Below are 18,073 nucleotides of genomic sequence, written 5' to 3'. Positions count from 1 at the left end.
GTTAGCTGCCTGTTTGTAAACAGAGATAGAGGTGCACGCCAGGGGGAAGGGCGGCAGAGGCTGCCTCCGCGCTGCCTGTCGAGAATTCTCATAACCTGTTCATACCGTAGGGACGGTATAACGGAAAATTTTAGTGGTTTTGATACTGCGGCTTTTTCATACCGTGGTATACCGTGAAACCGGTTATCGGCCCATGTCTAATTCTGATACAGAATTACCATTTCACATTTGATGGACTCCGCACCCTGACTGCTGTTGGAGTGACGCTGCCTCACGGTAAGCCTCGTCGACCGAATTACCTACAGAAAAATAAACCGTGCACACGATGGAATTGGATTAAAACTCCTTTTAGCTCAGTTTGCGAGTGTATATCAAGCATGAACTTCCGCAAATCATCAGTACAATAGGGTTATTCCCTAATTGTTATAACCTGATCAGCGTTTTGTGCGTGACAGTTAGTAAACGCACAAAACCCTCACATTTGAAATGTGACGATGGCTGTTATTAAAGAAAGTTACTTTGGCATGTAAAGTATTTTAAGAGGTGTTTCACTTCTGTGTGGTGCTGAGCAGGAGAAAACATCAACAAGGCTCTTTTTGTCCTCACGTCAGAGAACAACAAAAAGTTAATCCGTGCACTGTGGATGAGCTATTTTTCCTTGGTTCTGTTAACAACAAAAAAAAAAGTTCTGGTCTGGCGCTGTTGTTTAAACAGTGCAAAAAAGTGTTCAATGGCACGCCCATCCAAACCAGGTGCTGCTCTCAAAAACATTTAAAAGACATGTTGCACCGAAATCATAACAATTTAAATTTAGGCTGTTAGTGACCATCTGATGATCCACTGGGATTACTTTGTGCACTTCTGTGACTGGTTTCAAGTTTATCAGTTTGAACATTAAATATCTTGTCTTTGTGGTGTATTAGTTGAATATAGGTTGAAGAGGATTTGCAAATCATTATATTCTGCTTTTATTTACATTTTACACAACGTCCCAACTTCATTGGAATTGGGGGTGTAAACTCCACACGATCAAAGAAACCCTCATGCACACATGCACGTTCGCATGCATGCACGATCGCTGGCTGCAGCTCTGCCTTCAGTTCTCTCACGATTGTGGCATGTTAAATAAAGTCCATTAACTCCTGGAAATAATGTATTCTGACTTTTTCCAATGTAACAGATCCATCTCCATGTCCAGGCAGTCTGTTAAAAACAGCATCATGGAGATGTCCTGTGTCCATGGACACAGCTTTAGTATCCACACAAATGGCATGTCACCACATTTTAGGTTCCAAAATCTGACACTCTGAAAAAGTTAAGAGTTTTGGGGTGAAGTGTGTTGTCTCCTGTTTATAAGTAAATCTGAGCCATCACTTTTGAACGAAAGCTCAGAAGCTATTGTGTAGCGGTATAGTGTCCAGCAACAGGGGTGTCTTTACTTGTGGACTTTTGTGACTTCAGTTCAGTCCCTGCTAACTTTCATGCTATGATCATGGAAAAATTTGCATGTTATTTTTGGGTCATCACGTTTATCCATGGTTGCAAATCCTTCACCCACAATGTTTGCAAACTCCAGCAAAACAGTCTAATCTTGGAAGTCTAGCCATTTGGTCTTGGATATTAAACGGACAGCAGAACACAGGGCTTCAACTGAATCCTGAGGAAAATTGCAGCAAGTCTGGTCAGAGTACAGACCTTCTGTTCTACAGAAATATCATGTCTCTTCTTACAAGAACATGATCAATCTCCTGAGCTGCACCCCTGGTATTAGAATGCCACATCCAGTGGTGCTGCTCTGAATGAAGAAACCAAAATCAAGCAATCATGACCCCTGATATTTTGCAGAATTAAGGAACACTGATCCATTTTAAACACGAAGACTAATAGAGTCATCATTACCCCCTGTGGTCACGTCAAATAATCAGTGTCTAGTGGAGAGTACCCTCTGAGGTAGTCATAAATCAATGAGTGAAAATATGACAATAAACAATATTATTGCCAGTGTCATTATAAAATGATTTTATGCTGCTGATATAATGGCAGTAAAGCCTAAAAATGCAGGTGCATGCTTTCAAAGAGCACTAAACCTTTCATTTTGAAGAGTATTCAACACAGGAGTTGAAATTTGGGGAAAAAAAATTAAATATTCTGAATTACTGACTCATATTTGAGAAGGGTGGTCTGGGCTAATGGCCCCTCTGTGTTTGATGTAATGGTCCATTTTCTCTGTATGATGGGCCCTTCTCAAACATCAGTGGGCCTATGCAAAGCAGATCAAAGAGGAAAGTAAGTGGGACTTTTACGTCCATAAGTATTTGGACAATCCCTATGTCTGTGGATGTGTGCTTTAGAGTGGCTTGATTACTGTTGCTAGGCAAAAGGCCAGTCAAAAATAGCCTTTGTCAAAATCATGAATAGCAAAAATAACAATAATAAAAAAGAGAGAGAAATGGAGTAAACCTGAAATAAGTTTGTAACTTCAAATTATTTTTCAAAATTATGTCTATATTGCGGGCTGTGGCCTCAACTTTACCTAAATTCTTGTTCTTTTAGTGAAGCTTAGGGCTAGTGGCTGGCGATCACCTTAGTATTTCCTGTTTTTCTTGTTTAATGCTGACAAATTATACTGTACGAGGTCTGTGAGAAAAGTATTGGACCTTTTTATTTTTTTCAAAAACCATATGGATTTGAATCACATGTGATTGCATCAGACAAGCTTGAACCTTCGTGCGCATGCGTGAGTTTTTTCATGTCTGTCGGTTGTGTCATTCGCTTGTGAGCAGTGGTGCACCCCTCTCGCCGGATTTTTATTGCGAATAAATGTCTGAACGATTTGGAGCTTTGCTGCATCAATTTTTTTCCAGAAACTGTGAGAGACCTCCAGGTGGACACAGATTAAGGAGTGTTATTGCCGCTTTAAGGACGGCCCACAACTGCTGAGAGCGCGGTGCGCTCCCAGCACCGATCGACATGCTCAAACAACCAGATCATTTCCAAAGTGAAGGCTTTGTTGATCCGGGACCTCGTCTGACTTTCACAAAAAGGCAGGAGACGTGGACATCAGTACTTTTTCGGCACATTCCACTGTTACAGGAGTTTTTTTCATGGAAAGAAAAGCAGAGGGACGCGCCACGGAGCCGTTCATTACGCGGGACAAAACCACCATAGAGCCGCATGGCGCAAAGCAACGCCGTGATGAAGCCTTCCAGGACATGTTGGGGCATGTCCAGCTCATGCACAATCACAATCGGATAATCACACGACTGAAAAGCAACCGGAATCCATCTGAAATCCACCTGAAAGCCATCCTGTGAGACCAACACGGAGGTGGTTTTGTGCCGCGTAATGAACGGCTCCGTGGCGCATCCCTCCGCTTTTCTTTCCATGAAAAAAACTCCTGTAACAGTGGAATGTGCCGAAAAAGTACTGATGTCCACATCTCCTGCCTTTTTGTGAAAGTCAGACGAGGTCCCGGATCAACAAAGCCTTCACTTTGGAAATGATCTGATTGTTTGAGCATGTCGATCAGCGCTGGGCGCGCACCGCGCTCTCAGCAGTTGTGCGCCGTCCTTAAAGCGGCAGTAGCACTCCTTAATCTGTATAATCCCCATAAAATCTTCCCTGAAAGCCATATTAATTTTCCAAACGGTGTCCACCTGGAGGTCTCTCACAGTTTCTGGAAAAAAATTGATGCAGCAAAGCTCCAAATCGTTCAGACATTTATTCGCAATAAAAATCCAACAAGAGGGGTGGACCACTGCTCACACAAAGCCTGCTCACAGGCGAATGACGCAACCGACAGGCGTGAAAAAATTCACGCATGCGCACGAAGGTTCAAGCTTGTCTGATGCAATCACACGTGATTCAAATCCATATGGTTTTTGAAAAAAATAAAAAGGTCCGATACTTTTCTCACAGACCTCGTATTTCTTGTCTTTCTGATGCCTGACTGTGTTTTTTTCTCTCTATCTAAGGTGCAGCTCCATCCAGAGATGGTTGTGGTAGTTGTGCTGGAGATCCTCCTGTTCTGTGCACCAACAGTATTTCCTGTGTATTCGTTTTGTGAATTGTTCTGTAATTTGTGTCTGTAGCATGGTCCAAGCAGAGGGTCACCCCTTTGAGTCTGGTCTGCTTGAGGTTTCTTCCTCAGAGGGAGTTTTTCCCTTACCACTGCCGCTCTGGAGGTTAGTAAGGTTAGACCTTACTTGTGTGAAGCACCTTGAGGCAACTCTGTTGTGATTTGGTGCTATGTAAATGAAAAATGAAAATGAAAATATTGTCTGGTGAGAGGGTCGCAGTAATAACATTATTTATAACCCTTTTGGGATCAATATATTAGTCCGAGCATAGGTCCTAATTTATTCATATAAGTGGTCCTACCAATATGATGCTTGGAAAAAGTCGGGAACGCTTGTTATTTTCTGTAGCTGTGGACTACCTGGCACCTCAGCTGTGCATATGCATCGAGCACAGCACTCAGTTTAGCGGGCCCAAGATTGTACAGGGCAGAGACGAGGGACACTTCATCCTCAACTCCTTTAATTTTTGAAAGATGTCGTCTGCGTTTGGATCCAGAAGTGTACCAAACCAGCTCTCTCCAGTGTAGACTAGTCGGAAAATCTCAAAATGTGCATAATAAAAAAGTTCTTGGCATGGCATATTAAAAGTCGGCATACAGGCTTTCTTACATAATTTGGATGTGCTGAATCCATTTCTGGTGTATGCCAAGCTGTATTTTTTACCCAAGAGCCTCAAAATGCAAACAATTCAAAATGGCCACCACTAAAAGGTAAAACCTCACTGCATGGGCAAATATTTGAATATTTGAGCCGTTTAGTTCTGCTAATGGGTTTTCACTCATGGCCTTTCATTCTAAACATGTTGTATTCTTCTGTCGTTAAGCCTAATTTGCATAAATCTAATATGGCTGCCAGAAATATTAATTTTGTCATATACCTGATCTCTATAGGCTTGTCTTGTCTTTATCTGGCATATCTCAAATGTTTAGAACCCTCAATAAGACTTTAGTCAGCTCTGCAAAAAATTCATTAGCATAAATCCAAGATGGCTGCTCTATAATAGTTTTTACATATATTACAATATGAAAGTCAGCAACCGATATGATCGTAGACTGACTATCATGACCACTGCTGATGGACATTTTATAACATTTATATCAAGATATCATTGTCAAATTTGTGTATTATAGATGGTCATCTTGGATTTATGCAACATCAGACTGTCTGTGCAGTGCTTTATATTGTCTAATAAACAATTCTTTTTCCAGGATCATGTCATAATGAAATATGGAGACAGCCTACAGCCTCAAACGAGAGAGACCAGTAGATCTTAAAAAATGTATAATTTGCCAAGAAGTAAAAAAAGAAAAACTATTATTTGCTACAGACCATGGAATTATATCACTCAAAGAAGCAGCTCATTCTAGAAATAAACTCAGAGACACTAAAAACAGATGTGCCATTGATAGACTTCAGTCGTTGCTTGCTTCTCCTTCAACCAAGTCACTAGTATATCATAAGACATGTTACTCCTCATTTACAAGCAAGTCACATATATCAAGGCTCTCTAAACCAGATGAGCCATCAACTTGTAATCAGAGTGACGATGACGAACCTGGACCTAGCAGTAGACCTCCATCTCGACTGAGAAGCTCCATTAAGGCTGTAAATTGGGATGCCTGCATATTTTGCCAAGATGTAGGTTTTAAAAGGAAAGCTTTCCTCAGTGACCACCTTCAAAATGAGTGAAAGTATATTGGAATCCTCAAAGTATCACCCTACTTTGTGCGTAAGGCTTGCAAGTGTAAATAACCTCATTGCTTCTGAGGACAAATACCATGTACACTGCTATGTTAAATTCACAAGAGACATCACAAAGGCAAACGAACAATCAACACAGACAGACATAGCAATGCACTGGTTGGTAGCTGAACTGCAGGAGGCAGCAGAAAAAGGACATGTTTTAGAGTTGTCTGAAGTATGGAAGAGGTACTGTTCCCTAGAAAAAGCTGAAATTGAGATTCCTGCCTCCTATATAAGTAGGAGGGCATCATTTAAAGAGAAACTGGTCCCAAAGATCAAGGATTACTACATCTGCATTAGTATCATGAAGAAACAAACTCTGCTTGTACCTGTCAAGTTTGAACATTTGCCATTATACAACCTTGTGTCTCAAGAACAGATTGATGATGACACACCAGTGTGCACCTATCAGCCTACCAATGATGGTTTTCTAGAAATGGTGCGCGTAGCTTTAAAGCTGAGATCTGACATTATGGCACAGACAGCGTACAAAGTGAAGATGAAATGATAGACAGTGTACCCGAAAGTTGGATTTATGCAAATTAGAGTTCACTACAGAAGAATACAACATCTTTAAAATGAAAGGCCATGTGTAAAAACCCATTTGCAGAACTTTAAAGGGCTCAAATATTCAAATATTTGCCCATGCAGTGAGGTTTTAGCTTTTAGTGGCGGCCATTTTGATTTTTTGCATTTTGAGGCTCTTGGGTGCAAAATACAGCTTGGCATACAACAGAAATGGATTCAGCACACCCAAATTGTGTAAGAAAGCCTGTATGCTGACTTTTAACATGCCATGCCATGTGGTGTTAGAATTCTCCAAAATCCGACTAGTCTAGTGGAGCATGAGGATGTTTTAACAGTCTTCTGGATTCTGAGATTCATCATTGTGGAATCAGACAATTAAAAAAAATAATTTTATTCATTTTGGATGATTTTATTAAGTGTTAAATGGTAGTTAGTTATGTGGAGGAATCAACTCTGTCAGGCCGTCATGGAAATCAGATTGTTCCTCCGGATACTAGTGTGATGGTGGAAGATATACTGTTTACCGTAAGGCTACAGATCAAATGTTGTTATTTTTTTGCAGGAATAAATCAATGCTGGTGGCTGTTAATGAGCATATACATGTTAGTGATGTCAAAGACACAGATACTTTCAGAGGTTTCACTGCTGTTAATCATCTCGCTTCTGTCAGACGTCCACGTTATCAGTCGGACACATCGATTTCTATTTAATCACTAGATGGAGGATCAGGGAGATCCACTCATTCGCTGGCTGTTGCCAGAGTGCCGCTACCTTGGTTAGCGTCTAACAACCAGGCATAAATAGAACTCGACGTGCATGATCTATGTTTTCAAGAGAGTTTCACAATAAATCTGCATTTTCTGTGCTATTACTGTGGTGTTACATTTATTCAAACTCTGTCCCACAATTGTACAGCCAACATTTGTCAAAATGAATACAGAGGAGGATCAGACTATTTATATAATAGACTTGAATGAATTTGTTTTGTCCCAGTCCAGATATTGTGAAGAGTTTACCTGGAGTTATGAATTTTGTTTATACTATTCCGACTACTTAAGTCATTATTTTTATCAAGATAGAAAATAACACCATCAGTTTGTCAAGGAGAAACATATTTAAACACACTGTGTCTGCCAACAACACAAGATAATCTGATCCTTAATTAATTTCATTATGAAGTTAAGTTAAAGATGGGAATAAATTATTCAGGGGTGAAAGTAACGAGCTTCGTGCGTTCGCATCATATTAAAGATATTAATATTAGAGACTGCTCTTAACCCACATGCGGTGCCGCTTTTATGAGAGAGAGAAATTTTTGCTTCTCCATGAGCCTCCCATCATGTTGCTGATAAAGGGTTTAAAGTGAGCTGCTTTAGATGTACCCTTACAACTGTCCAGCGTTGCACAGAAGAACTGAACAAGTTGTAAAGTCTTTGCAACACACCAAAGAAGGAGATGGACAGCACTGAGGACTTGACAGTATCTGCCATAGCCACATTAAGTGTTTTTGACTACTGCATGGAATGCACAATGCTTTCTTATTCAATTGCAAAATTCTTGGCTGAACGCCCTGTTTTTGGTCCATCTTATTGCTGCTGTTGTCATAGGATTGACCACGGCAATCAGAAATATGCTCAGGGTATTTCTGCAGCTGGTCAAGCAGGACTTTACCAGATGTGTCCTCAAAAGATATTCTGTAATAGACACAGATGGTTTGTAATTGGCAATTCCCAAAACAATGGAAAGCTGTTCCTCATGGCTGATATCAGGAGTGCAATCCATAATAACAGTAATACTTTGCTCTGTGTACTCTTCTCACAATCTCTTCACGTACCTTGTCTCCAATTAGTGCAATTATTTAATTTTGAATGGCGCATGACAAGTTTCTTCAAGTAAAACAAACACATGCGTCAATAAGTGCAGCTGCGTGGAGAAACAGTTTCTTTCCTTTAATCTTATCATCAAAGGTCAGCACATCCCGTTCTTGCAGGCTCTTCTGTTGCACTTATCATCTGTTCTGCATCATAAATTCACAACAGTCAAAACTGACCTCAGCATACTATCTTCACTCCCAGTTCAGACTGACCTCAGCATACTTAAGACAAAGTTGAATAACAAGTACATTATCAGGGTTATTTTAAAGACAGACAGGTACAAAGCAGCACAATAACATTTTCATCAGAAAGAAGACAAAGGTACAAATGTTTAACAGTGATAATATATAAAATCTTTAACAGCAACCACTCTCCTTATGACACCTTTCAAGTGCTCAGTCTCGATCTGTATCGAGTCCTACTGTCTTTTATCTATAGTTGCTTTGGTTTGCATTCTCCTCTGCAGTTCATGCCAGTTTGTTGTATTTTCAAGATGCCCCTTTGAGTATTACTGTTCTTTTAAGTGAGTATCTAGGTTCCTCCATGTACGGAAGCCACAGTTGCTTAAGGCGTTGTCATGCTTCCCAAAAACAGCGCAAGGAAAACACAACACTGAGTCTGTGCTCATGGAATATATTAGCCATGATCAATGAATTTTCTCACCATTTTTCATGGTTCTTCTGTAATTCTCTTGTGAATCTTCGTGGTGGATTTTCAGAATTTTGGGGGAATTTGATATCTGTGATTTGCGTGGGTCCTTTTCTAACAATTTGACAGTGCACACTATCAGTTAGGACTCTTGGCCACTCTGCAGGGTCATCAGCTATATTTACAGAGCGTGTGGTACTTTGTGCTGTAGAGGTGCTGAGAAATGGTGTAGACTCATGTTGTGTGAAAGCCATGGGACCACTGGATTAGGGCTGCCACAAACGACTATTTTGATAGTCGACTAGTCAGTGATTATTTTTGCGATTAGTTGACTAGTCAGATCATACATAATTTCCTAAATTAAGGCCTGCAGCATTTTTCAAGAAACGTCGGGATGAAAACAAGAACATTTCCAAATCAGTGACTATTTCTTAGACTTCATTTACAGCAATCGTTCAGAAATACAAACAGTGTGGTACTTTATAGTAAATCTGTGTCAGGTAGGCAGTTCTCAAAAACTGAATGTCCATGCTGGAAGGAGAAAAGTGAGGGAAGCCACCAAGCAACAACTCTGGAAGAACTTTTGACTGTTGTGAGTGGAGAAACTGGGAATAGTGCAACATTTTTATTTTTGTCTTCATTTTACTTATAGTCCCAACTTTTTCTGATTTGTGGTTGTTTCTGCTGCATTTCTGAAATTACAGAACTGCTATAAAGAAAAGTGTGAACATTTTATTGTGTTTTAAAACTTTGTGGAGCAAATGTAAACACCAAACTCATATAAAGAAGGAAAAAAAATACACAGATGTGCAGGAAAACCTTGATATAAACTGAACAGAACAATGCAGGCTGATTTGACTCCCACTATTTTTTGTAGAAATTAACCAGAATAAAATAAGAGGTAACTCACTTTGAAATAATTAAAACATATAGCTGCAGCTTAGAATAACTTTTAAAAATAACAAAAATCAGCAGCTTGTATTTTTATTCTGACTCCAGTTCATTTTAGTGTGATGAAGTCATTTTTAAAAGTCGTTTTTTTTCTCCTCATCAGTCACGTTTTGTGCTTGAACACTACATTAAGCTTAAGATTGAACAAATAAATACCTTTGGAAAATAACAGCTGTTAAATTTCAGAGTTCTCACCTGCTTTTTGTGATCTGTGCCTCTGAACATCAGCTTCTCCACAGCAGGGTTTTTTTAACCCGTGAATGCGTAATTTTTCCTCAGTTCATTTATATATTCTCATTTTTTAAGGATGTTTTAAGGATATTTGACGGTTTATTTCATCTCACGATCTCATAAATTCAGTATACGATGCGCACATGGTGTGAACAGGACGGTGCCATCAGAAAAACACAGGTAGAAAAAGAGCAGAGAAAAGTAAAGGCAGTTCCACTTTTGTTTTTTAGTTTTTTTTACATGTTCACTCTGGTTAAAATCCTCTCTCTCTGCTCTGCACTCGCTGTGTCACGTGCACTGATGGTTCTCAGCAGAATGTAATGTCTCATGCCTCCGTTTGCCATCTAAAGCGAGTTGACTCTGCACACACACACGCCCGCACACACACCGCCTCCTGCGCATTTTAAACGGCTTTGAACAAGACGGCCACTGTTTTAATCGGCCGTCTTGTTCAAATTTGAACGTCCAAATGACGGCAGGACGGCTCACTGCGTAAAACTATGAATTGAGAGAAAAACAAAGACTTAAATAAAATAAACGACTCATCGACTAATAAATTAGTTGTCGACGGTTTCATTAATCGACGCTGTCGTGACTAGTCGACTAGTTGTGGCAGCCCTACACTGGATGCAGTCTCTCCCATGTTTTCTTCTTCATGAATGCGAGGTGAAGTTGATGGTGCAGCTGGGAAAATAATTGAGTCTACGTAGCTCATATTTTTCATGTACAGAGTGCATCACATCGACATTAGGATGGCCCCATATTCAAAAATCTGAAATGTCCAGTGAAATGTAGAGCGAAAATATATATGCCCATTTTATAACAATGGTAGCATATTGAAAGACGTCACTATTAACAGCTCAGTGAGAGAAAGTCACTTTACCTTCATCAGTGGAGGCATCTTTAGGAAGAGGGCTTACAAATTTAAGTAAAGCACCTTAAAGGAGAAAGAAAAGATAGGGTGAAAGTTAGTGTTACCATATTTATTTTTTATTTTGATATTTAGAAGGAATCCAGTTGCTTTCACAACTACCAATGCTTAAAAACACCCCAAGCTAATTCTGTTTCCTACACAGACTTACTACTTGTAGTTTAACATAGCAGATTTAAGCATTCTGCTGTTTGAGAATTAGACAGACAGACGCACCTGATGCTTAAAAGACAGTGAACAGCTGTTGTGTATACAGTGGCTTGCAAAAGTATTCAGCCCCTTGGTATTTCACACATTTTAATTTGTTTATGGCGTTTCAAATACAAAAAGTAAATCAGGCTTCTCAATATAAAAATTTCTGCAATTATCTTCCTTAGACTCAGACTGAAAACAGTCTCTACAACTTGATAGAAATTAATCAAAAATATAAAAGCCAAGATGATGGGTTGCATAAGTAATGGGCCGCGTTGGGATAATACCTGTAAATAATCAGTTTAATTGCCAGTTTTCTTCAGACAAGTTGGGGGATGGATACATGAACATTTCCAAATCACTGAATATGTCTTGAACTTAATTTACATGTTATGAAGAAATACAAACAGTATGGCACTCTATGGTAAATCTGTGTGGAGTAGAAAGTTCTCAAAAACTGAGTGACTGTGCAAGAAGGAGAAGAGTGAGGAAAGCCACCAAGACACCCACATAACCTAGAAGAACTTTTAGGCTTCTGTGGCTGGCTGTGATTGGATAAATTGAGCACAGTGCAAATTCTACGTTTTGTATCTCCAGTTATACAGCTTCATGATGAAGTGATATAGAGAAGGGTCTTCTTTCACGAAAACATCGAATCTAGGCTTGCATCTCAGATGTCCCTTCTGGCAGATTGTAGTTGAACTTTCAGGTCTTCTTTTTAAGAAAACCCTCCTCTGTACCACTTCATCATAACCGGGGACACAAAATGCAAAACATGCACTGTGCACATTCTCCAGTCACTACCACAGAACCCTAAAACTTCTGTGTCATACTGTTTGTATTTCTTCATAACTGATGTAGATAAAGTCCAAGACATATTCAGTGACTTGAAAATGTTCATGTATCCATCCCCTGACTTGTCTGAAGAAAACTGGCAATAAAGCTGATTATTTACAGGTATTATGCCAAAAAGGGTATTTTTAATTAGTTGTAGAGAAGTTGTAGAGATTTACTTTCAGTTTGAGTTTAAGGAAGATAATTTTAGAAATGTTTATATTGAGAAGCCTGGTTTACTTTTTATATTTGAAATGCCATAAACAAATTAAAATGTGTGAAATACCAAGGGGCTGAATACTTTTGCAAACAACTGTAGATACTACTAGACATAAATCTTTCAGTTTGGTGATATGATGCACGGAATTATTGTAGGTTATTCCTAACTCCTATTTGGTATAGATTATCACGGTAGAATAGCTAGCATAGCAGAGAAGCTATGCCACCTGCATTAAAACCAAAGTTGTGAATGTTAGGCTGTTGCAGAGTCATGTCATGATTATGACATGTTGTCATTAAATATGATAAACAGTCAATCTGGAACAGATCTTCTTTTTCCTTATCCTGTTAATAGCATATTACAGTGTGTAGCCATATTATCAGCCCCTTTGAAAAAAAAGTTGCACTGACTGTTCTATTTCATTACTCTTGACTGCCAGGCAGGTAGCTAACATGAACATTATATTTTGTTGCTAGCCTACCTGAATTTATATAAGACACATAGGCCTGATTTATCCAATTAAATGATTCCTTTCTCTCTTTTCTGGCTTCCTGAGAGATAGCTCTGGTTCATGATTGCTGAAGTTTTATTTTTTACCAGCTGCTGGAATCACAGACCTGGCTGGCTAGTTACTGTCAGCAACTAGTGGGAGGGGCCTCCTTGAGGGGGATTCTGGTAACAGTGTCGTTGCACTTTCCTGCATTGACTGTCACAGAATTTAAAGGGGCGCTCACACAGTTTGTTGTTCCATAAAATTCATAATCAGTGGTTGTCTGGGGGCCCCAGGCCAGTTCCAAGCTCAAGGCAGTTGGTTGGTTTGCTTGCCTTGTTGCAAGGAGCCTGCCTCAGAGTGCAAAGAAATAGATGACGTTTTTGAACAAGGTTAACTTCACTTACTTTTTTTGCACAGTAAAAGTCTTTTAAGTCATAAAAAAGGTAAATGAACTCCATTTCTATGGTGCTTTTCATCTGGAACTGATACACAAAAACTTTACAGTGATTCCTCTCATTCACCGATTTCTCTCTCACACACAAACACACACACACACACACACACTGCTATGTCAGCGTGCTCCCATGCCAACTTCGGGATTAAGGAACTTTGGTGATATTTGTGTGGTATTTGTGAATGTAATGCTGTATTGCAGTGGTTGATGAAGATTTTCTAAAGTAATAGCCATGTGGTTATGTCAGCTATTGATGAATGTCTGTTGTTGATGCATTGCTGTCTGAGGGATCAAAAATCATGGGGGTTACGTTTTGGCTTGCGCCTTTGTCCTTTATGCACTGAAGTTCCTCCAGATTCCTTGAATCATTTGATGATATTACGGACTGCAGAGAGAGAAATGTGCAAATCCCTTTCAAGCTTTCTTTGAGGAACATTGTTTTTAAACATCTATATATTCAAAGCCAAGTGGCCTCTGTGTACGTGTATGTGGGCGTATGTGTGTATGGCTTCAGTCACAGAGAAACTGGGGAGACCTGACATTTGCTGTTTGGTATGCTTATGTATTTTGGGTCAAGAATGAACGACACAAAAGGGATAGTTGATTGGCCTAATATTTTTGTAGAAATTATGACTATTAGGTAACAACAGTGAACACTGGACATTGATAATTATATTCTGGACTCACACGCCATTCCACCAGAGGGCGGTAAATCAACTATATATTAAAAGCCAAGTGTACGTGTATGCATGCATGCATGCGTATGGCTTTGATCACGGAAATACTGGGGAGAGCTGACACGTGTAATTTGGTTTGCTTATGTATTTTGGGTCAAGGATGAACGCCACCAAAGTAGACCGTTGATAGGGCTAATATTTTTGGAGAAATTGTGGATATTATATAACAAACGTGAACAATGGAAATTGATCATTACATTCTGGACTCAAACGACATTCCAAATCATAATTTATTATCACCATTGAAAGATGTCAGGTACCTATTTTGTAAACACGACCCAATCTAGAGCCCATGGATCCCCACAGGCAATGCACTAGTTTCAGTAATTTTCCCATGCATTTTTTAACATATGACAGATCCTCTACACATCTCAAAGATCTAGTCTCAAACTTTCTTTCTTTCTTTTTTATTCTTTCTTCCTGTCTCTCTCACCTCACCTCACCACTAGCCCCAAATTGTTTATGCTCCAACTGAGTATGGAATGTGTTTCTCTGAGTGGACTGATTTAATGCAGATGAAGTGTCTTCAGAAACGAGCAGTAGTCAGAGAATGTGACAGGTACTCAGACTGCACTCTGCTGTGATTACTCATTTCAGTTCTGTGGGGTTGTGTCGTATTAAGGGAAAAATTGTACTGAAGTTAAGCCTCTGTCACGCGGCACTAATGAAGGACACCAAAGCCAAAAAGAAACAAGAAATCTGGACTCACGCTGACTTTCGGAGACATCATTTAACCGTCGTCCAGCGTCGTTTCTGTAGCTGGCGCTTTCTCAGAATTTTCAAACTGTTGAAAAATGTGAACGAATTCTGAGGACAACCTCAATTCATCCGTATTCTGTTTTGCTTTCTGTCTTGATGGTTCCTCATCGTTTGCATAGTTCCCGTACCGTCAGCGTTCCTTTTGATTGTCCTCCAACTTTGTCCAACCCCCCAAGTCCGACGTCTTGCACGATATCCTTGATGATATCTGAACGAATCAATAGCTAAAGATCCAATGAGCTGAACGTGACTCGTCCATGTGTGGGACGAAAAGCAACGTTTTCATACAGAAACAATAGCGATAGCGGCAAGAATGTTTTATCAACTACTTTAACTATTTATGCACGTTTGCATGCTGTCTCTGGGTCCAACGTGCATGTGCACGCACACGTTCAAACCTGTTGTCAAGACAACGCAACTGCTGGTGGCTGTGGAGAACACATACTTGCTGCAAAAATGATCACAGCGTCAAGGTCGCCATTTGCTTTGTTTTTCATTTGTTAGTTTCGGTTTTGTTTTGGTCTTTTATGCGCTCTGCACTCGCAAGCTTTTCGGTGATGGGAGACGTGCCGACTCATTCGTCCACTTTTTCTCACTGATTTGTGGCTTTGTGACTTTTTTCCTTCATTCAGCAAACGTCGTGTGCCGTGTGACCGGGCCTTTAGATTTAATAGCACTTATCGTGGTTAAGGTTGTAGAGTGTCGTGCCCTCTACAATAGAAACCAGTCCTCCATTTCCAAATGTGTTGCACTGGATCACAGCTGATCCGTACGGCCAACCCTTAACGGTTTGCACACAGGTGAATTGCATAACACCTGTTCCTCACAACAAACAGTTGTGAGGAACATACAATCAGTTCCGTCAGTGTAATAAATCACTGTAGTCAGGTCACACTCATCACTCTGCAGCTTTGTCTTTATTTTATGAATGCTGTTTTAAATGTTACCAATTTAATTGATTCTTTGCAGATGTGCAGCAGTCATCGGTTAAAGACGAAATTATCCCCGAGCAACAGGAGTGGAATCTGAGTGCTGACGAGGAGGACTTTAAAGAGGAACAAGAAGAATTCTGGATCAAGCATCAGGGACAGCAGCCTCACGAGCTGGAGGTGACTGATGTCCCTCTAAAGAATGAAAATGATGATGAAAAACCGCAGACATCACAGGGTCAACAAAGTCACAGTGATGACAGCACAGAGACAGAGTCTGTAGCCAGCAGCTCAAGTGTCAGAATACTGACAGCACAAGCTGATGGAGAGGACGATGGAGGACTAGAACCAGCCAGCAACTCAGGTCGATGTAGTCATTTACAACCAGACACCAATGTTAGGAGTTCAGACAGTTCTGAAACAGAGACTGATGATAGTCATGATCGGAAACAAACCACCGACCTTTGTTCAAGTTTAACAGTCAGACACATGATAATGTTTCCGGTAGTCATAGCAGATGCAAAGTTACTAAGAGGAAATCAAATTCCTCTCGGCGTGGTAAAGCATGTGGTCATTTGAAGTATTCAAAACAACACACAGGAATGCAAAAAAGTGGAAAACCATTTTGCTGTCCTGAGTGTGGTGTAAGATTTGAACAGAAAAGCCAGCTAAAGATGCACAGGAAAATTCATAAAGGAAAGAAACCACTTGGCTGTTTTGAGTGTTACAAAAGATTTGGTCGAAAGAGCAATCTGATTGATCATGTGAGAATTCATACAGGAGAGAAACCATTTGTGTGTTCTGAATGTGGTAAACAATTTAGACAGAAGGGCAATCTGGTCACACATATGAAAACTCATACGGGACAGAAACCATTTGGCTGTTCTGATTGTGGTCGAGTATTTGGACATAAGGCCAGTTTGCTCAGACACATGAGAATTCATACGGGAGAGAAACCATTTGCATGTCCTGAGTGTGGGAAAACATTTAGAGAGAAGGGTAATATGATCACACACATGAGAACGCACACAGGACAAAAACCATTTGGGTGTTCTGCATGTGGCAGAGGATTTGGGCATAAGGGCAGTCTGATGAAACACAGAAGAATTCATACAGGAGAGAAAACATTTGGCTGTTCTGAATGTGGTAAAAGATTTGGACAAAAGAATAATTTGAACAGACACATGAGAATTCACACAGGAGAGAAAACATTTGTGTGTCCTGAATGCGGTAAAAGATTTGGACAAAAGAACAGTCTGATTAGTCACAGGAGAATTCATACAGGAGAAAAACCATTTGTATGTTCTGAGTGTGGTAAAAGTTTTAGAGAGAAAGGCGAGCTGAACAGGCACATGAAAAAACATACAGGAGCGAAAATCTTTTGCTAAAAGATGTTTTACTGCTTCGCTTACTCAAAGCATGAGAAGTGGGGCAGGGGAAAAAAGGCAGTATTTGAGGAGCGGATAAAAGAAGTGGATTTACCAACGAAAAAGAAAGAAGCCACCACAACTGCAAAACTACAATTGATTGCCTGTCAAATCACAAAATATTTGACAGCAGAAGAAATACAAAGAATAAAGGAAGAAGCCCAAAAAGAGCGATACAATTTGGCTCTTAATCTACATATGTAACACCACCACACACGACTATGGTGTGCCTTAGTGTATACAAGGTCTGTCAATAAAGTATAGGTCCTTTTTATTTTTTTCAAAAACTATATGGATTTCATTCATATGTTTTTACGTCAGACATGCTTGAACCCTCGTGCGCATGCGTGAGTTTTTCCACGCCTGTCGGTGACGTCATTCGCCTGTGAGCACTCCTTGTGGGAGGAGTCGTCCAGCCCCTCGTCGGAATTCCTTTGTCTGAGAAGTTGCTGAGAGACTGGCGCTTTTTCAAGCTGAAAACCTCCACATTTCAGGCTCTATTGATCCAGGACGTCGTGAGAGAACAGAGAAGTTTCAGAAGAAGTCGGTTTCAGCATTTTATCCGGATATTCCACTGTTAAAGGAGATTTTTTTTAATGAAAGACGTGCGGACGGATTCCGCCACAGGAAAAACACCTCCGTTGGAAGCCTTAAGGACAAGTTGGAACATGTCCAGCTGTTAATCAATTTCTCATATACTCACTCCACTGAAAGCCATCAAAAGCCGCCTGGATTTTACAAATGGTTATCAACACGGAGGTGTCCCGACGCGCAGACCCATCCGCACGTCTTTCATTAAAAAAATCTCCTTTAACAGTGGAATATCCGGATAAAATGCTGAAACCGACTTCTTCTGAAACTTCTCTGTTCTCTCACGACGTCCTGGATCAATAGAGCCTGAAATGTGGAGGTTTTCAGCTTGAAACAGGCTGACGACGGCGCCTCGGAGCGCTGCACGACGTCTCACACCATGGGAAGTCCTTAAAGCGACAGTATCACCTCAAAATCTCTCATCAGCCGTTAAAATTTTCACCGAAAACCAG

At 40.2% G+C, this 18,073-nt stretch overlaps 2 protein-coding genes across 2 annotated transcripts in view; both read left to right on the top strand.

Moving 5' to 3' along the window:
• LOC117505045 (gastrula zinc finger protein XlCGF57.1-like) overlaps positions 1 to 18,073 on the top strand; it is a 58,407-nt gene that overhangs the window by 8,108 nt on the left and 32,226 nt on the right. Inside the window, exon 4 of the mRNA XM_034164577.1 lies at positions 15,644 to 16,208. Coding sequence (XP_034020468.1) covers positions 15,644 to 16,182 — 539 coding nt within the window. The 3' untranslated portion in view covers positions 16,183 to 16,208. Of the gene's footprint in view, positions 1 to 15,643 lie in introns of the transcript that reaches the window.
• Positions 16,176 to 17,190, top strand: LOC117505049 (gastrula zinc finger protein XlCGF8.2DB-like). Its single transcript, XM_034164581.1, has one exon. The coding sequence runs from the start codon at positions 16,206 to 16,208 to the stop codon at positions 16,989 to 16,991; it is 786 nt and encodes a 261-aa protein (XP_034020472.1). The 5' UTR covers positions 16,176 to 16,205; the 3' UTR covers positions 16,992 to 17,190.

The sequence above is a fragment of the Thalassophryne amazonica genome, chromosome 23 (genome assembly GCF_902500255.1).
Source record: "Thalassophryne amazonica chromosome 23, fThaAma1.1, whole genome shotgun sequence".
NCBI classification, from domain to species: Eukaryota; Metazoa; Chordata; class Actinopteri; order Batrachoidiformes; family Batrachoididae; genus Thalassophryne; species Thalassophryne amazonica.
This window is presented reverse-complemented; position numbering and strand designations above follow the sequence as displayed.

Bases quoted from the DNA above. Each gene is read 5' to 3' on its own strand.
- LOC117505049 (XM_034164581.1), top strand. From the start codon at position 16,206: ATGCAAAAAAGTGGAAAACCATTTTGCTGTCCTGAGTGTGGTGTAAGA.